Here is a 23,530-nt window from a genome sequence, read left to right on the forward strand (position 1 = left end):
ACAGCTCCAAACTTCAGCCAGAAAAGTTGTTGGTTGCGGCACAGCAAGCACTTAATTACAGATGCTGCTGCTTTTTTTATTTTCTTCTCTTTTCCTTTTTTTTTTTCTTTTTAGGGTGAGAAATCCCCAGAGCAAAATCAGGGTTTATAATAATAACCACACTTGACACATCTTTTTCTTTTTTTCTTATAAAACAAACAAAATCACCATGAAATATTCTCAGTAATTACAGAGGTTATTGTGAGTTAAAAGCAAAACAGAAGCTCCTCATGCATCACTTCTAAAACCTTTTTCACCTCTCTGTGGGCTGGAGGCAGAAGTTTACCATCTACCCTCAAGGGAGGGGGAAAGGAGCAGAACATTTTTAAGAGCTTTCTTGAAAGTGGGGTGTGGGGGTGTGTGTGTGTGTATGTGTGTGAAGAAATCATCACTACAAATCTAAAATGAGGTTACTCTTTAAAAACTTCTAAACTAAAGTAACAAAGGACACTAAATTCCTGAAGCCAGATGATAACTCAATTGCTTAAAGTGATAAAAATGGCATGAAGAAATCAGACTAAACCCCTCTCATCTCTAACCACAGCTCTCCATCGAGTCACAACACGTCACACTACTACCACTCCCCCTCATCGTCACATTGAAAAAATAAAACCCACCTCTAATGCTTTTAATGCTACTCAAGTTTGTTGAAAAATAAAGTTTCATTTGGCTGCTGTTGCTACTTAGTGTCTAGCTTGGCCATTTCTTGCACGTAGATGCCAATGCTTTCACTGTCGAAGAGCAGAAAGTAAATGTTCTTCAAGGAGGAAGAGCTGGTGCCGTCAAAATGGGTGGAAATTGCTCGGAGGGTCACCTGGGCTGCAGTCTGTTTTGGGAAGCAGTTTCTGTGTGGTTGGAGAAGAAAACAGAGCAGGTGAGTGCTGGGCAGTGATGCTGTTCCAGCCATAGGCTGCTAAGAAAGTGCCAGCTGCAGTTTGGCAAACCCCAAGGTTTTGAGAGCAATATTCACCTGCTGCTGAATTAAGTTTCCTTGCTGGCATAGCTTCTGTTTTCATCTGCTTCTAATTCTTATGACCATACAATTTTTTTTCAATTTAGAGCTAGAATTTAACTTTAGAATTAAACTTTTCCATGCCATGCTGAGCAGGCTAAAAATTTCAAAGGATGAATTTATTTTTTTTAGCTGAAAACTGAAAAAAATCCAAACTCAGAACATCACCTACTTAGCTACTTCCTCACTCTGTCATTTTTATTCATTAAAACACATTTCTTGGGATTCCTGTGAATATAACTGAAATTGCAACTCCAGGCCAAATTAAGGTCGAGATGCATTCATTCACTCCTCTTGATGGCAATATTTTCTAACCTAAAATCACATTTGTATTGAAAATCATCAAAAAGATCTGGCATAACTGAAGTATCCCATCCATTGCAATGTTACATCAGTTACTGTAAATAGTCCCTAAGATGGGACAGAGGAAAATGAAAATTCACAGAACTGATACAGTATAATTCTTTATCTACCCACAAAACCAGCATTTCATGTGCAGACATGCAGGGAGAGTAAAATGACAGCAAAACCAGGAAGTCCTATTTGAAAAACTGTCTTTTTTTTCAGGAAATTCTGAGTTCCTTTGATAAATGAAGTGTAAACCAGCTCTCTATTTCAGTTAGGAGGAGTAATTGTAAGAGCAACAGAGTGAAGTAGAACAAAGCAGCAGAAGGAGCTGCACTAAGACTAAAGGTCCAAGAATGGATTATTCTGATTCTATGCTCTTAGAAGACATGAAGTCTAGAAACTATTTCTACTGGCATTAAAAGCTATAGTTAATTTTCATATTAGACTGTTAAAACAATGTATCATGTTTTGCTTTGACTGAAAAACCATAGACAAAAAGATCTGTATATTTTAAAAAATGACTAAAAATTGCACTGCCCCTCTATTTATTCTTTTTTCCTGATCCATAAAAATACATTTTGCTTTGAAGAGTAGCTCTGTAAAAATGAAATTTTCACCTCCTGTGTGTTCAGTGATGTGTGGTGATTTCACTGATCAAATGCAGTTTTACTTTCATTTTATTCAGTGTCAGGCCAACACAACAGGACTGTACAATGTACTCTGCTCTTTGGGCACTACTACCAAAATCAATAGATACATTTCAAAATAAATATAAACACATGAAATCTAACACAAAGTAACAATTACTGCAGTTAGCAGGGCTTGTGCAAGATTTTTTGTCATCAGAGACCAACAAACTCCTGATTTAGAAAGAAATTTGAAAGGGAAAAAAAAGGATAAATACTTCAGATTTCTTAGTCAAGCAGATTCTGCTTGCTAGTTATTGAGAAGGAAATGTGTGGCTTCACACTTGGTTTAAGAGTTTTTCCTTTTGAAAGCAGAACTACATTTGAGAAACAAATTTTCTTCTGAAAGAAAAATTTTGTGTGGTAAGTCTTTTACATATCTATTATCAGGAGGGCTCAGGTGACATCACTGTTACCTGCCTTCAGTATTATGCTGCTATCATCTCATTAGTACAAATGCAGGTTTAATAAAAATGAAGGGACAGAAAACCTGAGGTTGTGCAGAGGAATGAGAATGACTGCCTAGCAATAGAAAACACAGCAAGCCCACTCAGCTCTCCTGTGGGCTGGCTAATTTCTCTTCACAAAGGCTCCCTGGCAGTTTTGTGCAAACACTGCACTTCAGGCTGGATTCCTCTGGAGCAGCTCTGTGTCAGATGGCAGCAGCAGAGGCAGGGTCACAGAGCAGAGGGCACCAGTCTGTCTGTCACAGCAGCAGCTCTGACAGCCAATTCCACCTCTGCTACCTGACACAGGGAGTCCTACCTGCCACTGGGAAACGGGGGGAAAGCCACAGACTTCAACTTCTTGTCTTCTGCAGCTGTTAAGCAGTTCTTGACAGTCTCCTCGAGCTGCTCTTCACACTTGTCCGAGCCCCACTGTGGGATGTGACAGTGGATGACAAACTTTGCTGCTAGGCCGCTAGACTGAGTGAGTGCAGCTAACACAAATGAAAATATAACATTTAGTTTGGAACAGAAACCACCCTGCAATGACCTCTCAATCCAATGTACCTTCTTAATTACATCACCTCACCAAAGAATTACATTTGGGATTAAAGTACACCACAATGCAATCATAACCAGTCTCATCATTCCTTTTTGTTATTTCTTTGGAGACCAAAGAACCCAGGGCTCATTTGGTTAGCATGCAGCTACTCAATAATGGTTTTTAGCTCTCTCATTCAGCACGGCCTCTGGGTTTGTTTTATGCAAAGTACAAAAACCTCATCTTAAACACAGTATCAGTAATGCCCACAGGCATTGCTGTAGTGCGTCACTGAGGGCTCTGCACAAATATCCTGCATCATCACCATCATCATCATCTTGCAACTCCAAAGTGTTGGGGAGTAACATTTAGACCCACTTCACAGCTGGGTTATTTCAGATAAGGACATGAAAAACTAAAGTTGTGTGTTCAAAGCCCTCATCAGTTATGTCCAATTAGGAATCTCAGATTAATTTTTAGAAAGGATAATAAATGTTTCTCCAGGACCTACAGAGCTTACAGCATGGCATCTGTTTGCTTTTGTTGCAATTGTCACCATCAGCACTACTGAAAGTCTGGGTGTCTTGGAAATCTCAGGTTAAACATCTGAAATTAGCTGTTCAGGATGGAATTAGCCCAAGGATGAAAATCCTGGATGCATTCACTTGTTCTCCATCACAGAGGAATTCTGTTGCAGGCACAGAGGAATTCTGTGCTATTTAAATTTTAACCAGCTGTCTTAATAGTATAAAAGGAGTCTATCTCCTAGTTAGGTAGTGATGTTGACAGAGAAAAGTAGTTTACTTTGATTTTACAGCATATAAATTTGATTTGATATGAAAGTGAAGCAAATTATCTTGTATAAAAATTTCTCTATCATTTCAGATTATAAAACTAGGCTACTCAATTAGGAATTTTCCAAAACTAGACTATTTTTAAAGCATTTATTAGTATAGAGATACTAAGCCAAATAAGGCATATTGCAACTTTTCTCCATCTGTCTTCCAGACACATTCAAATTGGTTTAATCTGTCCACAAAGGAAGCACAATCTCAGGTCCCAAACTATTCCCTGCTACAAATGTGTTAACCCTTTAAGGGAGCTCTTCTAATGAAGCAGCTGCAGTGCCTGAGCAATTGCTCTTCCAGAAAGTGTGCCAGTTCTGCAGATTGTATCACATCTTCATTTGTGCTCAAAGTAAGGTAATTATTTGGGTTATATATATACATCAAATATGCACAAAGGAGAATAATTTATGAAGCACCATTAATTTTTCTCATATTTTAGGCTGAGAGTTGTTTCTAATTCTTACAAAGGCTGCAGTACAAACAGGGCAGGAAAGATGGCACAAGATTTCCTTAATATTTGGCTTCCCATGGGCAGAAATTGCCTAAGAATCCAAAGACAGAATGTGCACAGCACACATAATGGCAACAGCTTCGAGGAAACATTTACATCACATAAACAAACAGAACAGGAGCAGATCAGAATCTCCAGAGAAAAGGACATACGCCCAAAGAAGAGCAGAGTATCCTTTTTACCTTCAGCAACTTCCAAAGGTCCTTGAGATTTGCGAAGCTCTTTCACTGTTTCCAAGAACTCTTTGCCCCCAGCTTTTTCCAGTGCCTTGCCTGCAGGGACACAGAGCAAAAGGCCTTGGCTTCAGAGTATCAGTGTGGGAAAACAAGCCTACATTATTTAAAAGAACACTGCACACACACTGTCCTGGCTCCCTCTATCAGCAGCAGCTGGTTTTTTATGTTTACCACTCTGCCTAGACATAGATAAAGTTTACTTTTTATGGTTTTGAAGAGAGCTGTATGCTGTTACTGGAAATTAATATAAATATCTGTAAGAATGCTATTTACTCTGACTCATGGCTAAACTAGTGTGGAGTGGGATTTTCAGGACTCAGGCTTTCCAAAATGAACCCAACATACAAACCCTGCTTACTGAAACAAACACAGCTGGGATGCCAGTGAAGGTCTTGATGATTAAAGAACAATGATCCAAAAGCCTGCTACTAGATTCTGTGTCCCCTAGGCAACTGGCTAAATAGCTTTTCACCTCCCTTCTGCTAAAATTTCCCTAGTTGTAATAACAGTATTTCTTTATTTCGCAAGAGCTTTGTACATGAGTATTTCTAAATTATGTAACATCCACAATGAAAGTCATAATTAGAAGTGTTATTAATATATAATTTTGCAATGCAATTTTCAGATACAAGTGTAAAAACAAACCAGTGAACACCTCAACAATAATTATTTACACCTTTGCTGCTGATGTGCTTCAACAAATTATCTGTGTTTTGCCTGTCATTAAAAGAAGGCAAATTAGTGATTAGCCTGTTATACCTAGTCAGATCCAGCCTGATTTTCAGAAGCTGTAAGTGATATTTTAAGGTGTGGGGTAGATTTGGATTAAACAGGATGGGATCTCAGCAGGAAGCCAGTAGACCAGCTACTGCTCCAGCTCTAGATGTGTTTTTCCTCACCTATTTCCTCCTTGAGGTCTATTTCAGCAGTTGTAGGGTGAACAATGCCTTCTACCTTCATGGAGCCAATATGGCTGATGTCACTCTGTGTCAGAGAAAGCTGAAAAATAATAATGAGGAGGGAGGAAAAAATAAATAGCAATACCAATGCAAAATCATTTTCATACCAAAAAGTTGAAGTGAAAGAAGGCTGGATTCAGTCTGTCAGACACCAGTCATTTTATTCTGTTCAGTGTGTATGATTCTGACTTTCAGTTTTGAATTAATTAATTTGCACACCAGTCAGATTTTTTGGTGATAGGTCCACAATTTGGGAGCATGCTCCACAGGAAGTTACTGCTAGAAAACGGATGTTCTAACATCACAATTGGAAGAAGAAAAAGGCTGATGTTGGAAATGCTTTGTTTAAGAGAAAAGCCTCTTCCCTTCATGCTAAGCCCCGGTCAGTTATTGTTCTTCATTACCTTTTGTCCAGGCACAAGGCTCTTGGAGGACAAGATTGTGAAACCATCCCCAGGTCCATCTTCAGTTGTTGAATTTGAAGCTCCTTCTTTTTCATTGTCCTTTTGTTTGTTCTATTTGATGGGAGAAAAAAAAAAACCAAGACTTCTCAAAGGAAATAAAATAATCAACATCTAGCATTATTCAATAATGGAGAGATTTCCTAACTTACTACAAACCTTATTTTCTCAGATCAATACATTACTCATAGCCTTGTCTTCCCCTAAGATTATGTAACAACAGAAGTCTGCACTGTTTATATAATGCTAAATCAGTGGTTCATCTGAGTCCTTACATACTTTTGTAGTCACATTCAGAGGCAGGGCACCCACACCCATCTGTAGATTTACTGACAATTAAGGTTGTATTTATATGGGTGGGTATGTGTTAGTTTATTTTTATTGCTAACAGAGCAGAACCTCACATTAAATCAAACTTAGTCACTTAGTAACCCAGTCAAATGCTCCAATCTGAAGAAAAAACAACTTTGTGATCTGAAAAACAAATGTTTAAACCTCAGTTATTAAAGGATAAAGCCTTCTTATAGTTTACCTCCAGGAGCAGTAAACCTACCAATCCCAGAGAGCTGAAGGAGCATCTCCTCATCTCTCAATATTTGCTTTAAAGTATGTCAAGAAGCTAGCACCTCCTAACAAGTCCAAACTCTGCATGTGCACAATTCAAAGTAAGGTGGTAGCTGAGATCAATACACAGAGACATCCAATTACACATCCCATTAAGCAACTCTATTTTATTTTTAAAGGCTGCTTCTGCATATTATCAGCTATGGAACTGTATTAAAACTTTGAGGCCTCCAGAAAAATGTGTTTAATCCAAGTTTTAAAAGTTTAAGTCAAAGCTTGATATCATTTAACCCTACCCAATGAAAAACTCAGCAGTGTTTCAAGGTGCATGCTCTGGAATGACAAACCAAGAGCACTGATCTGGGTTACTGCTTTACCAAATTCATCCATTTTGGATAGTGATAGAGGATGGGGAACCCTAAGGGAAAGTGCAGTGGTCAAGTTCTGATAGATTTATCCTTCTTTTAAAAACCACTAACAACAACACAGCTAGGAACACATGAAACAAAGAACTTGTCACAATGACATTGACATTCCATGTCAGGACAAGTTCTCTGAACAGTGAAAAATCTTTAACAAGATTTACAAGGCTGAAGCCATGACATCTCTGGTAGAAAATGTTCCAGAACACAGCTTCTTTTATTTTAAAAGGGTTCACTGCCACAGTGTTAGTGTAGAGGTAAGAGATTCTACACAATTATCAAGAAAATATTGCAGAGGGTGACATGGAACCTGTACCTGCCCCGTGCTTACCTTTTTGGACGTCCGGGCCTTGGTAGACTTTGCCTTCTTCCCACTCTTTTTGTTCACCATGGATTTCCTCCCCTTCTTCTCAGGAGCAGGGGAAAGGATGGTCTCAGATTTGCCTTTGGCACCTCGTTTCTTGGCTAGAAGCTCAGGCTGAATTCTGGGCAGGACACCTCCACTCGCAATAGTCACACCTTTGAGCAACTGCAAGGAGAAGCAGTGTACAGGGAAGCAATATTACAGATCCTCTCAGTCTGCACCACCAAAAAGCAATTAGGGAGAAAATCCATAAGAACAAGGAACTTGGCAGGTGACAGCAAAGTCAGCCAGCACATCCTGGAGAATTCTGTTGCTGCACAATCATTCCTCCCCCTTCAGTGTGAACCTGTCCTTGGTGACTCACAAGCAGTGAATAAGGGTAAAGGAAGAAGAATGTCTGTGGGCTGCTTAAAGAAAGGACTGCACCACAGCCCTGCTCAGAGGAGGACTGGATGCAGATCTCTTTGGCAGTGAAAGCAAGGAAGGGCTCCAAGAATCTGCCTTGCAGAGGCAAACAACAGGAATGGGCTGTGATACCATGTAGAGGACAAAGCCTGGCTAACTCCTAAGAGACAACTTTGGATCTAGATCCCAGTTCACTGACCAGAAACACAGAGCTGTGAAAGGGCTGGTACTGTTAGCATATTTGACTGAAAACAGAGCCACATGACTTCATGGGCACCACATTTTCATTATTTAAAGCAGTCACATTAAGTGCAGGAGTATTCTAAGTGTGAATGACATCATCCATCTTCATACAGAGGAGATACTCTGATGCTGACTGAACCTTTTCAGCAGCCCTGAATTGTACAATCTGCAGCCCACACTGTGATCTCTGTCCTCACTCAACAAGTTTAGCAGAAGTGATCCCACAAGTGATCCCAGGAGTCAGAGTGCTGAAAACCACAGTTTGGGCAAACAGACAGCAATTGGGAGGCAGCAATAGCAGAGAGTGAGCCAGATCCCTACCCAACATGGGCCTCACAGCCAGTATAATAAAAACCACACATTTCTATAGCTTTTGGGGAAAGGTCTTGCATGTTTTCTTAAAGTTTTGAATGTCCCTGAGGAACAAGTGAAGCATCAAGACTACTTGTTTCAACAGGACTTACAGGCTAGGAAGAACCAAAATTTATGTCCATAAGATTTAAGATGAGGTATCTCAGAACCTTTGGTTTTGTTTGCTTTTATTTAAGAGGGCACAGTCTTGTGCTCCAATAACTGCAATATCATTCATATCTCAGACTGAGCTGTTTCTAACCTTCCCTGGTAGCAGCTTCACTCAAGCCACAGCACACAAATCCTGCACCAAAATGCAAACAGGCACCTGATTCAGTTCCTCATCATTTGCAACTGCCAGCAGGATGTGTCTGGGGGCAATCCTTCCTTTCTTGTTGTCCCGCGCCGCGTTTCCTGCCAACTCCAGGATTTCAGCTGCAACACATCAAGATAAAAACCAGTAACAAAAATGCAGCTTAGGTACCTGCTGCACACACATTTTACACTGCTTCTTAATATCCATTTACCTTTTCAGAGATCTTTCCAGATTTAAAGGGTTCTTGCTACAGAAAGGCAGAAACCAAACCCCACTCAATATATCTGAAAATTTACATCAATTCATTTGTCCTTCCTAATTCCCTAAAGGAGAAAAAATGCTAAGCTTGGTTCACATAATTTCTTTTAAGATTCTCAAGTCAGAATTCTCTTTCAAAAACGCAAAAAAATGTACATCAGCAGTCCAAAATTTATCAGCAGCCCTGTGACAACAGAACAGTGAAGCATGCAGTGAAACCCCCAACCTGGAACAGACAGCTCCGACAAACAGCAAGGATTCTCAGGACCAGGGAAGATGAAGACTGAGGTGCATTTGAAGAAATACTTGAAAAGCCAACACACTAGCCAGGCACTGCTGGAATTCTGCATTAAAGGGCACTGAAAATCTGTGAGAAGCTTCACTTCAGATCAAGATATGAAAGTTTGACTCAGGTGCAAGCAGAGACAACATGAGAGCTTCAGTGCATGAAATATCGATAGAAGGGTCCTTCTACATCTCTGGGAACAGGAGGCCACTTCAAAGGTAGCTCCTCTAAATTAGCAGTAACATTTATACTGTAACCAAAGTCACTTTTCCTAATTATTACAGAAATACAGATACATCTTCCTAAGATTACTTGGACTGTAGCAATCAGTATAATTTATTACCTTACATAGTTTGGCCTCTACTCAGAAGTTATTTCTCATATAAGAACTCTACTGAAACACTGAGAAGGAAGGAGAAAGGATTTTTCCCCCCTCCAATTACTCCTAAAAATCATATTCACATTGTTTCATTTTAAAAACATACAGTGTCCCTGTTGTCTGGGTTTTGGGTTTGTGTTTGTCAGTAACAGGAAAATGAAAATTACAACCAATCAGTATCCTGTTGATAACTTACTGATGTCTTAATGACATCATACTCCTTTTTACAAACTACATAAAGAACTATAACTATTGTAAAAAGAAGGACTTCCATGAAAAGTCTAGTGGAAATGTACATAATGTTTGGCTAAAATCCAAATTATTTCAACATGAGGCTTAGTTCTGGCTCATGGGAAAAACACAAGCTTTCAATTCCACTCAGTTAGAAAAACAAAAGCACAAACTTGTCTTCCAGTTTTCACTACTACGCAGCATACATATTTAACTGAATGTTGGAAATGTAAAAGCCTTTTTAAAAAAATTGTTTGCTTATTCACAATGAATTGTAGAAGTTAGGGCAGGAACCTCTCAGCTCTAGCATTTCCTACTCTGTCCTGGATTTTAAAGGAGGAAACTGAAAAGAGATCCTGCATAATCCAGCTGTATTCACCCTCCCAGACCTCTGCCAGCAGAGCTAAGGCAGCAGCAGACAGCAGGAACAGACTCCATCCATTGTGCAGGCCAGCAGAGAGCAAGAAAAGAGACCCAGGCTCCTCCAGTGGGTTTTGCAGATGTGTGCTGACAGCAGAGGAAAATTGCATCAGGGAAAAAAAAATCCAAAAACCAACACATACTTACCTGTGTGGGAAGTGAAGGTCTTTCAGGTGTGCCAACAACATGCACATCCTGCTACCTGTGTGCTCACCCCACTGCCCCAGGTTTGGGTCCTTTGGCCAGCAGCATCCTGATGGTGCACTCTTAGTCCTCTGCCTAATGTTAAGAGCAAAAAAGGCAGAACACTCAAACGCCAGCCATCCATCCCAGGACACCGGGAAGAAGGGAATCCGAGGCAGAGGTGATGTATGGCAGATTGTGGGATAGCTACATGACTTACCAAAGGATGCCAAACATTTGCATAGGTAAATGATTGCCTCACCTCCTTCTAATGAAGGTTCCTATGCATATTTTTTTTTAATGGTGCTCATAATCTTAAGAATATAAAATGGCATTTACAAAATACAGTATCAAAACTGGAGGCTTCAGTTATCACATGCTCTGCTGATATTAACACATCCCTAAAGAAACTGCTTTACATTTCAAGTAGAAACATCTTAACAGCTGAGGTTACCTAAATTCTGAAAAGACTAGTCTGAGAATATAGTTCCTATAATAAAGTCCTATACCATAACAAGCTCTCTTGGAACTGGGCATCTTGATATTCTCAGCCACAAGCTGGTTTTACTTTCTTTGCTCTAAGCACAGGAATTAAGAATTACATTAAAATCTCAAATAATATTGCTTCCTGCAAGGGTCAAAATCCACAAAGATGCCTTCACATTAGAAGTTTAATTTCAAATCCAGACATCTTCAGGAGAACACAACTCTCTTCCAGCAGAGACAAGCTGCAGCCAAGCTATGACCTGAATGGAATTACATCTTGTCATCCAGTGACATATAGGGAAAAAGAGGTTTCTTTAGTTGATGGATCAGCAGATTTGAAATGTCTAGGAACTAAAGCATCCTAGCCAGGCCAAAGGTTTTTATTCAGCTGAGCTTGTGGGAAGGTGGACTGCTAAGAAAGGCCTAAGGGAATTACTGATAGCAAATTGGAAAGATTTCACACAGGTTGTCTTGTTTTCCACCTCCCCTTCAGGAGAAATTGTGCCAGCTCCTGTTACACTACCACATAAAAATCTACCAGTAATACCTTTACTCTGCAAAACTCTCTTGATGATGGAGTCCTTGGTCCTCCATTTGCAGGTGGAAAAATATCTGCTGGACTTGTCTCTGCATGGCAGATGAGCACAACAGGCAGAAGAGTATTCCAGGTGATTCCTGTGAAGGAGGAAGTCTTTGCTGGTGTTGTGTTCTGCCCTAATTTAGAGAGGATGGCTTTCCACTGAGAACTTCCATAAGTTCCTCTGACCAGGACACCCTCACATGAGTTGGGCTTCCTAATCAAGGGGCTTTTGTATTCTCTGCCTATTTTTTGGGAAGATGCCCTGTGGGATATTTGTTTGCTTTAGGTGGTTGTGCCTGCAGTCAGCTCTGTGCTCAGTCAGAGCATGAGTTTGTTGTGAAATCCATCAATCAGATGGGACTCAGGCCAATTTTTCACAGAATGTTAACTATGAAGCCAGTGGAACTCAACCTTGTTTCAGCAAACACAACCTTCTGGATAGGAATTAAGCTGCAGTTTTACAATATGATTTTTAAGCCTAAGATGTAAAACGGCAGAGAGAGATTAAAAAGAAAGGTTTAGAACAGTGAGGATATCTTCACATTAGCTGATCAGCTGAGGTAAAAGTACCTCTTCCTGAGATTCCCCCAATACTACACTGTGGTGATTGCTGGCATTTTAACAGGGCAAAGAGCAGATTTGGGAGTGATAATGGTTGTGAGGTGCTGCCATGATCAATCTTGCTCACACAGGAAAAAACAGGGATCTAGTATCTCGTGACACAGAGTACATGCCAAAGCCAAACAGCAGTCTCAACCTCAGTCTGGGAGTAAGGATGCTCCAGATGTATATATGCACCCTCTGGATGATGCCAGCCATGAGGCTCACTGCTCTGGGGCAACACAAATACAGGCCAACAGCAAACCATGCAGGACTGGTCACTCACAGGGATCTGCTGGTCCCTGCCAGGTCCTGGAGGAATGCAGGCACTCAGGTGGTTCTGGTCCTGTTTGACCCTTCCAGCCTCATCCACCTTGCTCCTACCCCAGCCAGGACTTGCCTCCCCACAGCTTCACAGCCCAATCTCCTTTCCCTGGCAATCAACACCAAGACTTCTATGTCTATCTTCTATCTTCTATCTATTCCCTGGACAGTCACCATTTCTCCTGCCCACTCAGGCTCAATATTCCTGCCAGCTCTTCATTGCCCTCCATCCAATCCTTGGCCTATTTCCTATTTGTTCAACTTGCTCTCCAGCTTCCTGGCAGGATATTTGGATGCTCCTCACCAGTTATTTGCCTACTAGTCATCAGTCCAGCTCTCCCCACTAGCCAGACCTATCCCTGCCCCTGCCTCTAACATCAATATTCTTCTTCCATAACCACTGCTTCCCCAGAATGTTATGATCCAGGAGCTGAGAGAGGCTGGAATGTGTTCAGTTCAAGTCTTCAGAGATTTTTGCTGTTAAAGAAGTCTCTGCTGAGTGTGAGCAACTTGTGTTTTATCAAAGTTAGAGCCTGGCCAAAGACAGCAGATTTCTCTGAGGTGGCAGAGACCACCCTTCCCCTTTTTTAAAGCATCAAATCTCTTCCCAAACACAGAGAAGCACCCAGGAGTTTAGAGGAGAAATTTTCATGAACGTTTTAACATAACAAAAAAAATACGTTGAACCTGCTTCTGTGAAACAGCCAAAAAGCCACAGTCCCTCACTGCCACCCTCCCAGATTTAGCCTGAAGCAGCTCCCCTGCATGCAGCCTTTCATCCTGACAACCACCACTTCACAGCTGCAAATCCAGGAGAAAAGAATGGCATTTGTAATAGAAAGATCAGATAATGTTAAGATAATTTAGAAGTTTGACATATCCCACTTCCACAACATCCTTGGAAAAAACTGATTTGTTTCTACAGGTTTCCCAAAACCAAAGACTTTATTTACCCATAATATTAGGAATAACTGCATCAGCAAGGTTAGATGCTGCAACACTGTTTTTTAAAATGAGTTCTCCGCCTTTGTGATATTTCCAAACAAAACCCTGGGCAGAGCACAGGAACTGTGGTTTGGAAAGAACACAATCCACCAGCAATAGATGTTTGCTCAGAAACATTACTCCATTCTATCACAATATATCCAGGAGTTCTCTGCTGAACCAAGCAGCTAAAAATAGCATTCCCTTACAATTTATGTGGGCTCCCAGCCTACACCTCTAGCAATCTTCTTGCCTGGTTGACTATACATTCTTTTTTTTTTTTTTTTCTAAAGCAAACTGTAGGCCCACACATAATCTGCTCGTATCAAATTAATGATGGAAATTAAACTGCATTTACTATCCAGGAGCAGAGCCAGGACATACATTGTTCTAGTTCAGGTAATAGGCCGACAGTGCTGACCACAAGTCAGTCTGCACCACTGAAATGTTGCACAGACCACATGTGCTGCTGACAATTTATTACTGCACCTTGTAAAAATTGCCACAGCTCAGAACAAGCATCTCCAAATGTTTATCCTAGAAATATCTCCCTGTGGAGTAGGAGAAGAAAAAAAGTATTTCTCTCCAGACAGAAGGTCAGCAGAGTCACAATGCATCACATCATGATATAAAAGTTACTGTGATTTCTTCAACACAAGCAATATTTTGTCACTCCAGCTCCAGAAGCAGCCTCAGGGGGAAAAAAAAAATTTAAAAAATATTCTCATCCTGGAATGTACTGCCACAAACATGGACATTTTTGCAATGTACTATTAGGCTTCATGATAAATTTATTTTAATAGTGAAATTAGTGAAATTTATTAGTGAGATCTCAGATTTTCTCCACACCTCTGAAAGAAAATAATGCTTTTATTGTCTGGTAGTGAGATCAAGCTTCAGTGTGAAAAAGACAGCAGTGTTTACATAAAACCTGTAGCATGGACAGCCAGGCTCCATGCAAGCTTCTTCATGCCACCTTGGCAATAAACTGCACTGCTGAAACACAACTCACTCAACTAATTCCATCCAGGCTGTGAGTCCTCACAGATTCTCTAATGCACCTCAGTCTTGATCTGTAACCCCCAAGTAACCTGAACCAGAATCCTCTCTGCACCATGAGCTCTAACAATTTGCTGAAGTGCTATTTTCCATAATTAAACAAGGAACTCAGCAGATATGATCATAGGACACTGAAATATTTCTGTACAGAATCACAGTAGGTTGCATCACCATGGGACACCTGCCCCTTCCTCAAGGTTCAACTTGAGAAAGGCAGGAAAAAGAAAATTCAGGGCATGTGGGAAGATTTAAACCCTAAAACACTTTCTTTATACACTTAGGCAAAGCAAAAGGGTTTTTAAAATTTTTTTAAAACCCATCTTTGTATTTTATAACACTTTGACACTGTCCTGCAAGGAGAAATGCAGCCAGCAAAATAGTTTTCTCACTCAAAAAGTACAGAAGCAGTACAAGGTGGGTTTGCTTTTTTTTCTCCTATTATTCATGTTTTGGTGTATCAAAAAGCCTAATTAATACCAATTTTGTCTAGGACAGAAACTACATAGATGTGACTCCTCACTCTACAAAGCAAATAAAAAATAACACTCCCAGCTAGCGACCAAGCCTCTAAAGGAGAGAATTTCCACTCTCAGGCTCTCCAGGAAACAAATGAACCTCCTTAGCATTTTCAGCAGATTTCAACAAATCCTGTGCTTACACAGCCTGATTTCCAGGAGTGCTCCACATGTTCATACCTGTCTTGGGCTGCAATACAGGATGTGACCAAGGATATGTATTCTACCACCATCTGTTGAAACCAGGTGGAGCAGTGATCTTGATTTCCAGAGGGTGTATCTTCTGCTAATGTACGATGTGTTAAAACCAGGTGGGATCTTTACCTTTTCCACAACCCATCCTTCGTCCAGGAGGTATCTCCTGCTAATGGTCCATTGAGTCCCACTGCATGACTGATAAAATTCCATCATCCCACTGGGAGATGCTCCACCCAGGGGGAGGAGCCAAGCATTTCCTACCTAGATAAAAATCTGAGATTTGGAACATCAGAGCAGCCTTTTTCCACTGGTTTCCAGAGAAAAACTGGACCTTTCCACATCATCACTGGACCTTTGGAGGAAAACTGCACCTTCTACAGGAGCACTGCTTCAACTGAACCACATCTGTCACTGCAGGAGGATGCAGCCACCATTGAATGAGACTGCTACCAACACCCTGCCTGACGGGGTGTCAGGTTGTACTCTGACACTGTCAATGTTTTGGGTTTGTTCTTTGTAGTACTGTATTTCTATTTTAATTTTCCTAGTAAAGAACTGTTATTCCTATTCCCATATCTTTGCCTGAGAGCCCCTTAATTTCAAAATTATAATCATTTGGAGAGAAGGGGTTTACATTCTCCATTTCCAAGAGAGGCTCCTGCCTTTCTTAGCAGACACCTGTCTTTTAAACCAAGCCAGCATCCCATCCTGTGGCCAGCCCTGTGTGAGAGGAGCAGTTCCAGGAGCAGCTCCTTGGTTTACCTGCGAGGTACTCGATGACAGCTGCCATGTACACGGGTGCTCCCACCCCAATCCGGTACTTGTAGGTCCCTTTCTTCAGGTAGCGCATCATCCTCCCCACGGGGAAAATCACCCCAGCCCTGCTCGAGCGGGACAGCTTGGACATTTTCTTCTTCCCGCTCCGCCCCGACATCTTGCAGCCTCGTGCTTCTCAATGCCTTGCTCCAAATCCAAGGGCTGCAAGAGAAAACAGGATTGATGAGAAACATCTTCGTGCATCACTCAAGCAAAAATCCAAACCCGCCCTCAAAGCCTGTTAAAGTGCAGGCATTAATCATTAAAAGCTGGATAATTGGAGTATTTGCTCTAAGTTCACACTGTCAGTGTAGCAATATCAGGAGCAAAGAAAACAAACCTTGTTTTTCTGGCAACAACAAGAGCATGGACGAACAGACAACAGACCCTGGAATTTGCCACTCCACTCCAAAGCTTGCATGTGCTCACAGCTACACCACTAGTTCTCATTCTCAGTGAAATAACATTGGGGAAAGTTTTAACTCTATTTACAAAAATTGGTTTTAACTACATTTTAATGCTGCCCAGAGGCCTAATTATGAGCCTGGTTACTCCAGGTCTGCCACAGATGGTATTCCTGCCAAGGAAGGCACAGTTACCTCACTCCCAGCATTCATTCACCTCAGTGAAATGAGGAAGCACAATGAGGCAGACACTTTGAAAAGCATTAAAATGAATCTAGGTGATACTGCTAAATTTTATCACAATCTTTTCATTTATGATATCAAGGATATAAAATCAGCAGAGACCTGTAAAACCTTGGCATGTCCTTGTGTATCAACCAAACAATTTTTTCTTTCTCTGTGCAATGTATTATGTTGGCAGGATAAGAAAAGTTGGGAAAGATTAAACCAGTAAACCTATCAGACACAGACACGTCAAAATTGGTGTTGCTCATCATCGCACTCTGAATTCCCTGCCAGCCTGGAATCATGAGTGGTGGTAACAGAGCTCAAAGGGAAGGTGAAAAGAAGTGGGGAGGCATGATACTGGTCTTTAGAGATGCAAGAGGATGCTGTGAGGGTGGAGAGAGCAAGTGTTCCCTATAGCAGTGACCCTTACAGAAGATATAGAGCAGAGGAGAGAGAGGAGCACTGAACTTGGTCAGACAGGGAGGAGCAGAACATCCTCATCAGGACAACTTTAGAACAATCTGAGAATGCATGTCAGAAATCACTCCAGCAGCACTGCATCTGCCTTGGGACTGGAGGTTGGACAAGCTGATCTTCCTCAATGAAACTTGCAATTGGTGACAAACCCTTTATAAACTTTCAATTTCATAATAATAACAACTCTTAAAACATGTCCTTTTCAGTTTGTGACAAGTGACATCCAAATAATAAACCTAGGCTGGGAATTAGGCTTCTAGCCATCAGAGGAGCCAATTTCTGGAACAGCCTTCTCTTTAGAGCAACAATAACTCATTTTAAAGTGGAACTTATGTATGCAGTAGGGTACAAAGAGGCTCTTGCAATGCTGACAGGACAGCTCAAGAGTTCAGCACAGCACTGAAACCCCTACAGAGAGACATGCTGAAGGAGTACACTACCTGTATCAAAATCATATGAAGCTAACCTCTCATATATTTGTTCCTAGAGTATCAAATCCCAGTTGAGTGAAAATCAATGGAAAAAGGCAAACATCAAGGAATTAGACCCACAGAAAATACCATCGTTGCACTCGACCTCCATGATAGAAAATCAAAACATATTTGTGTACAACTAACCACACTGCTCTGGACATGCTGCTGCATTATATAAATTTATGTTTAATTACTCACTTTTGGCTCATCCTTCTGTTGCATCAAAGAACTTTCCACCCCTGCCTACTCCTTCATTTTCCTCTTCTCTCCCACATGAAGCCTCTGCCACTGTTTACTCCTCTGCTGCCAAACAAACTTTTGGACTCTGAAAATATTTTCCAAACGCACTGCAGGCTACATTTGCAGAATTTTGTGAGAGCCTAAATACAAGATGTTTCAAAACTCTACTAACACTGTCTCTGCTCTGCAACTTACATGGACCAGTGTGCACTGAGGGGCAACAAACACAACACTGCTCTTCTCCTGTTTTGACTCCTACAGGAGGCAATTTTTGGTAGAAAGCCAAGCTCTGGCATAGTCACATCAAGACCAGGACAAAGAAATATGCTGAGAAAACTCTTGTGGAACTGGACAAAGAAATCCCACAGAAAGGGATCTGGTTTCCTTGCAGGAAGAGGTACATGAGCTCAGCCCTGCCACACTTACCTGAACTGCAACCAACAGGTAAAGAGCTACAAGCTGAGCACTGCTGTCCTAATTGTTCTCTTCTGATGACACAGCCAAGCCTCAAGGGCTTATCAGCTGAAAGGTCTTCCCACACTCTTTCCCTCCCTGCCAGCTGATTCATCACCTCTACATCTCTCCTCATGAAGTGCAGCCTCATTTAAAAATAAACCTGTGCCACTCATGCTAAGTCCGTCCTCACTGAGCCACCAAGGGCTGTGTCTATATCTGGCTGCCGTGACATCAGGCTTGGGCAATTTAAAGCAATTATTCTCCCTATCCCTTAATTGGTCAGAGCACACTCCCACTCTGCCATGACTCCAGCATCCCTGTGTTGCTATGGGGGATTGAGCAGCTACCACAACTCATGGAGCTCTCTACAATGTAACTGTGAGCAACTCTGTTGGGTTTTGCCTTCTTCAGAGCCCAAGGCAACCTGACATTTTCCTTCTGCCTCCTGGAAAAATACCTAAGAGTCCACCTTCCATCGGATCAGGTTGCTCCCATCCAACCTGGACTGGGACACTTCCAGGGATCCAGGGGCACCAGGACCTCACACCTTCACAGGGAAGAATTAAGGGAAGAGTTCCTTCACAATACCTGATACAAATCTCTCCTTTTTTAGATTTAAACCATTTCCCTGCCCATGTAAAAAGTCCCTGTCCCTCTTTCTCACAAATCCCATTCAGGTACTGAAGGGCTCCCCAGAGCCCTTTCATGGCCAGGCTCAACATCCCCAGCTCTCCCAGCCCCCAGAGCTGACTCAACCATGACTTCCAAGCACTGAGAGAAATCGAACTCAGCAAAGACTGAACTAAAGGACATACAGGACCATCCACACGCCTGCACTTCCCTCATCTCCAGCTGAAGATCTATTAGAACACTCAGGAGCTGACAAGGAACCCACAGACATTCATTTCCAAACGAAATATCTGTGAAAAACAACGCAGAGGACCTGAAAGCAGGGGCTCGTTACCGACCGAATTGCTAAGGTACAAACACAGCGCTATTCAGGGGTCATTGGGGCGTCTCCCGGACTCCAGAACCGCACACACAGGGCCCGTTCCCAATGAAAGAAGCTCCCTGGGCACCCCAAACCCCAGGGGTCCCTGCAGAGGCACCTCCCACTCACAAACATCACCGGGCGACCCCTGCGGACCCACAGCGAGCCTTTGGAGCCCGGCGAGAGCGGCCGAGCTCGGGGGACGCCGCGGTCACGGCTGGAGCCGCCCCGCGCCCCCTCAGGGCCCGCCCGCCGAGCGCCGCCGCCCCGCCCCGCGCACGCCGCGCCGTTGCCCGGACACCGCCGCCCCGCCCACTGCCCCCGCTGATTGGCCGCTGCGGTAGCCCGGGCTGGGGACGGAGCGCGGTGATTGGCTGCGAGCCGCTTGATCGACGGGAGAGGGGCGGGGGAAGCAGCCGGGCCGCGCAGGCGCGCCGAGGCGCACTGGAGTGTGTGTGCGGGGGGGTGTGGCCGCCGGCTTTCCCGCGCAAACGCTCCCCCCTCACACCAACCCCCCCACCTCCCTCAGGGAGCGCCGCCGCCGCGGAGGCTTCGCCCGCTGCCCGCCAAGGGACGGCCGTGGCGGCGGCGGCCGACGGCCCCGGAACGGGAAGCGCAGCGGGGGCCGAGCGGAGGTAGCGAGCGAGGAAGAACCGCCCCCCCCACACCCCCCATACACACCTTACCCGGAGCCGACCCCGCGCGCCGCCGCTACCGCCTCGCGCCCCCCCTCCCTTTATGGCCGCCCCTCACCCGCCCCCCTCACGGTCTCGGCCATGGCCGGGCCCTCCCGGAGAACGGCAGCGGCGCCGGCAAGAGGAGGAGGAGGAAGAGGAGGAGGTGGGTCGTACGGCCGGGGAGAGAGGGAAGGAGAAGAGCAGGGCCTCGCCGCGGCCCCCGGAGCCCCCGCGCCGCCGCTCCCCTCACCTGCCGGCGCCCGCTGCCGCCGCCTCCTCCTCCTTCTTCTTGTCTTGCCTTCCTCTTTTTCCTCCCCCTCTTTTCCTCCTCTCCTTGCCCCCCCTCCCCTTCCCTCCCCACTTTCCCTTTCCGGCTCCCCCCGCCCTCGCTCCGCCTCAGCCGCTCTGCCCGTATTGTATGTTTCGATGGCGATGGCGGCTGCTGGCGAGGGGGCGGCAGGGGTTTCCTCCCGCTCCGCACATACCGCCTCTAGGAGGAGTCACTGCAGCCCGGGCCCGCTGCAGCCCCCCTCTCCCGGCTGCCGCCCTCCCCGCCCGGGCCCCAGCGCTGCAGTGGGGGCAGGAACCCCCTCCCCGCCCAGCAGAGAAAGGGCCCCCCTCACCCTGGTCCCAGTGGGCTTGTGGTAGCCGGGAGCATAAAGGCAGAAAGCCTTCCCATCCTTTCCCAGGGTGGAGGAGTTTGGAGATAGAGAGGTTTCAAGGCAAGCCCAGATTGGGCTAAAGCTCAAGGAGCGCCTGTTTTTTGTTAGAGCCACCCATCCCTCCGTCCCTTTGGCAGGGTGGCCTGTGTGCCTCGCTGCGGTGCCTCTAATCCAAATATTCCAGCGTCCCCAAGTCAGCTTGGAGCGGCCGTAACAAAAGAGCGCCGGCAGCTCTTTGTGTTGTCTTGCGTTGGAGCGTTCTGGGCCCTCGCAGGCTTTTCACGAGGGCTGCAAACTTCCCCTCTGAATGGAAGCTGAAGGTTTTTCTTTTCTTCCCTGCAGTCGCACGGGTTCAAGAGCTCGAGCTGCAAGAGGCGCAATAAGCGATTGTGTTATGAGTCTTGGCAGCGCCAAATCCGTGAGGAGATGCTGGTGCAAACAGGAGAGCACAGGGCTACACCTCTCTAACTCACCTCAGGTATATTTTTACATCAAACTGGGTTTATACCATCGTTCCTATACAAATACTTTGCATTGATGCACTGATTTCACTATAAAGACATTTGGGTGCTACCGTAATGCACTAGGAGGTACATTATAACACAGACCACTTTAGGAGGGTGTCTGGGAACAACAGAGAGAAAAGAACCATTCATGCATTCAGCATTCTCTTTGACACTGTAAAAAATCGTAGAGGATTCACTCGAGTTTGTTTTTTGGCTCTGCATAGAATTGGATTTGGTGGGTAAAAAAGCAATGGACTATTTCCCCAGGTTATGTTAATTGTGGATCGCGCCATCTCATGAAGAAAGAGGGCACGAGTTCAGGAGCTGCCTTTTCCTGGGCTGCTGCGTGACCTTGGGTAAAGCAGTTCACTTTTCACAGCTGGATGTTGACTGTCCTTAAAATGGAAATAAAGATACCTTTTCTCTTTTCAAGCATTGAGGAAGAGCCTCAATGCATTGCTGTGGATTAATTCTTTGGAGTCTGTTCTCTTCCCCATTTCCTTTTGAAAACAAGGTCAAGATGCTTTGAGACCACAGGAGAAAAAACTCTTGTGTGTGAGTTTGACTTATTTTACATGTAAGAGGAAGCCTTACCTAGATCTTGCCCACTGAGAGCTGGAATTTATCAAAGGAAGAAGATAGCTGTAGGCTTGTCAGTGTATTGAACCATATTGGGAGGGTAGGAGGAAGCTCAAGAAGATTTCAAGCACTAAGCATAAAAATTAATGACAATGTAAAACCCATGTGAAGGGGAAGAAAAGCGTTTACATTTTTCTGTTTCCAGATACAAATAACTGCATCCAATAACCTTTACAATCATGCATGTGGTACGTGGCTTTGTAATTAAAAATAATTTGAGATGAGGCAAAATAAACATCCACAGTTCTTGAAAGTGTTCCCAGTTTGTAAGAGTTTAACATCAAATAGTTGCTGTGAGATAAGAACACGAGCGTGTGGGAGGTCTTTGTATGAGGCAAATTTTCATTATTAGGAGAACTCACTCTGTTTATAACAACATTTTTCTGTTTATAAACAACATTCTCCTGAAGGAAACAGGAGTGCTGGGGAAGTGTGAGAGAGGACATCGAAGATTTTCACAGTGTAACACTTTTTAAGTCAGTCAGATGTCTGAATTTTAATATCAATTTTCCTGCTGTTGTGATTTTTAATAATCTCACCATAAACTCATATTCCACTCTTTATTTCTCCAGTGGATACAGCCTATCCTTAACCTAAACATTAATTAACATTAGCATTACATGGATATTTTTTGTTGTTTCAAATATTTCTGGAAGATTTGGAATCACTTTACAATACAATAAAGAATTTTTGAGTGGAGCAGATCAGAGCAAGGCAACACTGGAACATTTACCAAGTCTGAATTGTCCTGGCCCTTGGAACCAGCTGCTTTTTAGAGCACTTCTGGTGCCAGTACCTGTATATTCCAGCCATTCAGGTGGTGGTGATCAAGGAAGAGCTGTTAGTGACTCATTTGTGGCATGCTGGAGTCACGCAGAGCTTTCCCTGCTCAGCAGGAGCAGGGCCTGCCCTCCCTAGGTTGTGCACAGACCATCTGCCTGTTGCCTTGCGAGCGCAAATACAATCTGTTACTTTGTCAAAATAAACAGCACAGTTATCTGATCATTCCTAGCCTGCTGCCTGCCTGACTCCCCAGCTATGGAGGAAGCAGCCTGTTTATGGCACTCGAGTTTTGGGGCAGAAGCTGTCACCTCTCAAACGTTCAATGAATATTTCATAGCTGTAGAACCCAGAGCCAGGGCTTCGCTCTCACTCGGGCTGGCAGGTGTTCAGGGGCATCCTGGCAGGGCAGGAATGCCAAGTACTCCAAAAGCTCTATAGTGTATCTGTGTATTTAATCCAGGGAACTTGATCCAATCAGTGTAAGCATTGCCCTGACATTAGGATTACCAAGTACAATCAAGCTGATGTGTGGCTACACTATGGTTATAGAGAACAGCTGTAACAACCAAGTTCTGCAACTAATCTGTTATGAATTATTTTTCCCATTTTCAGCCATTTTTAAACCCTTCCTCCACCTTTCATATTGTTATGCCAGTAGATTGGGCACAATGGGCTAAAGAAGCCAGAAAAGCTAACTTTCTGGAGAACTCTCTTTTAACAGTACTTTCTTAAATTAGACTATCCCACCTACTTCAGAATTTGAAGTCTGTGTGTGTGTCAGATTCTGACATGTTTAATGTAGGCTGATAAGCTGCAGTCACAGGTTAGCTATAGTGTGTAAGCGAGGGGAAAGGTCTTTCCTCCCCAAACACCAGATTCTAAAAGTTAAATGTAGCTTATTAGCTTAACAAAATATCAAAGAT

At 43.5% G+C, this 23,530-nt stretch overlaps 1 protein-coding gene across 4 annotated transcripts; it reads right to left on the reverse strand.

Annotated features, from left to right (window-relative positions):
• Positions 1 to 170: 170 nt before the first annotated feature.
• Positions 171 to 20,774, reverse strand: LOC116999409 (core histone macro-H2A.2). Of its 4 annotated transcripts, none has more exons than XM_033066108.2 (9): positions 20,641 to 20,774; positions 16,018 to 16,233; positions 8,765 to 8,871; positions 7,405 to 7,602; positions 6,031 to 6,141; positions 5,567 to 5,666; positions 4,614 to 4,703; positions 2,851 to 3,025; positions 171 to 884 (listed from the first exon to the last, which is right to left on the reverse strand). In XM_033066108.2, the coding sequence occupies exons 2-9, from the start codon at positions 16,187 to 16,189 to the stop codon at positions 719 to 721; spliced, it is 1,119 nt and encodes a 372-aa protein (XP_032921999.1). In that variant the 5' UTR covers positions 16,190 to 16,233; positions 20,641 to 20,774; the 3' UTR covers positions 171 to 718. The 4 variants fall into 4 exon arrangements, with proteins under 4 accessions (XP_032921999.1, XP_032921997.1, XP_032921996.1 ...); XM_033066106.1 differs by lacking the exon at positions 20,641 to 20,774 and adding an exon at positions 20,268 to 20,311; XM_033066105.1 differs by lacking the exon at positions 20,641 to 20,774 and adding an exon at positions 19,470 to 19,576.
• Between the last annotated feature and the right edge of the window lie 2,756 nt (positions 20,775 to 23,530).

This window comes from Catharus ustulatus, chromosome 8, assembly GCF_009819885.2.
Source record: "Catharus ustulatus isolate bCatUst1 chromosome 8, bCatUst1.pri.v2, whole genome shotgun sequence".
NCBI classification, from domain to species: domain Eukaryota; kingdom Metazoa; phylum Chordata; class Aves; order Passeriformes; family Turdidae; genus Catharus; species Catharus ustulatus.

Bases quoted from the DNA above. Each gene is read 5' to 3' on its own strand.
- LOC116999409 (XM_033066108.2), bottom strand. From the start codon at position 16,189: ATGTCGGGGCGGAGCGGGAAGAAGAAAATGTCCAAGCTGTCCCGCTCG. The intron at 8,872-16,017 runs GTAAACCAAGGA...GATGTGTTGCAG, and splicing joins TGTCATCGAGTACCTCGCAG to CTGAAATCCTGGAGTTGGCA. The intron at 3,026-4,613 runs GTAAAAAGGATA...CATTTGTGTTAG, and splicing joins ACCTTTGGAAGTTGCTGAAG to CTGCACTCACTCAGTCTAGC.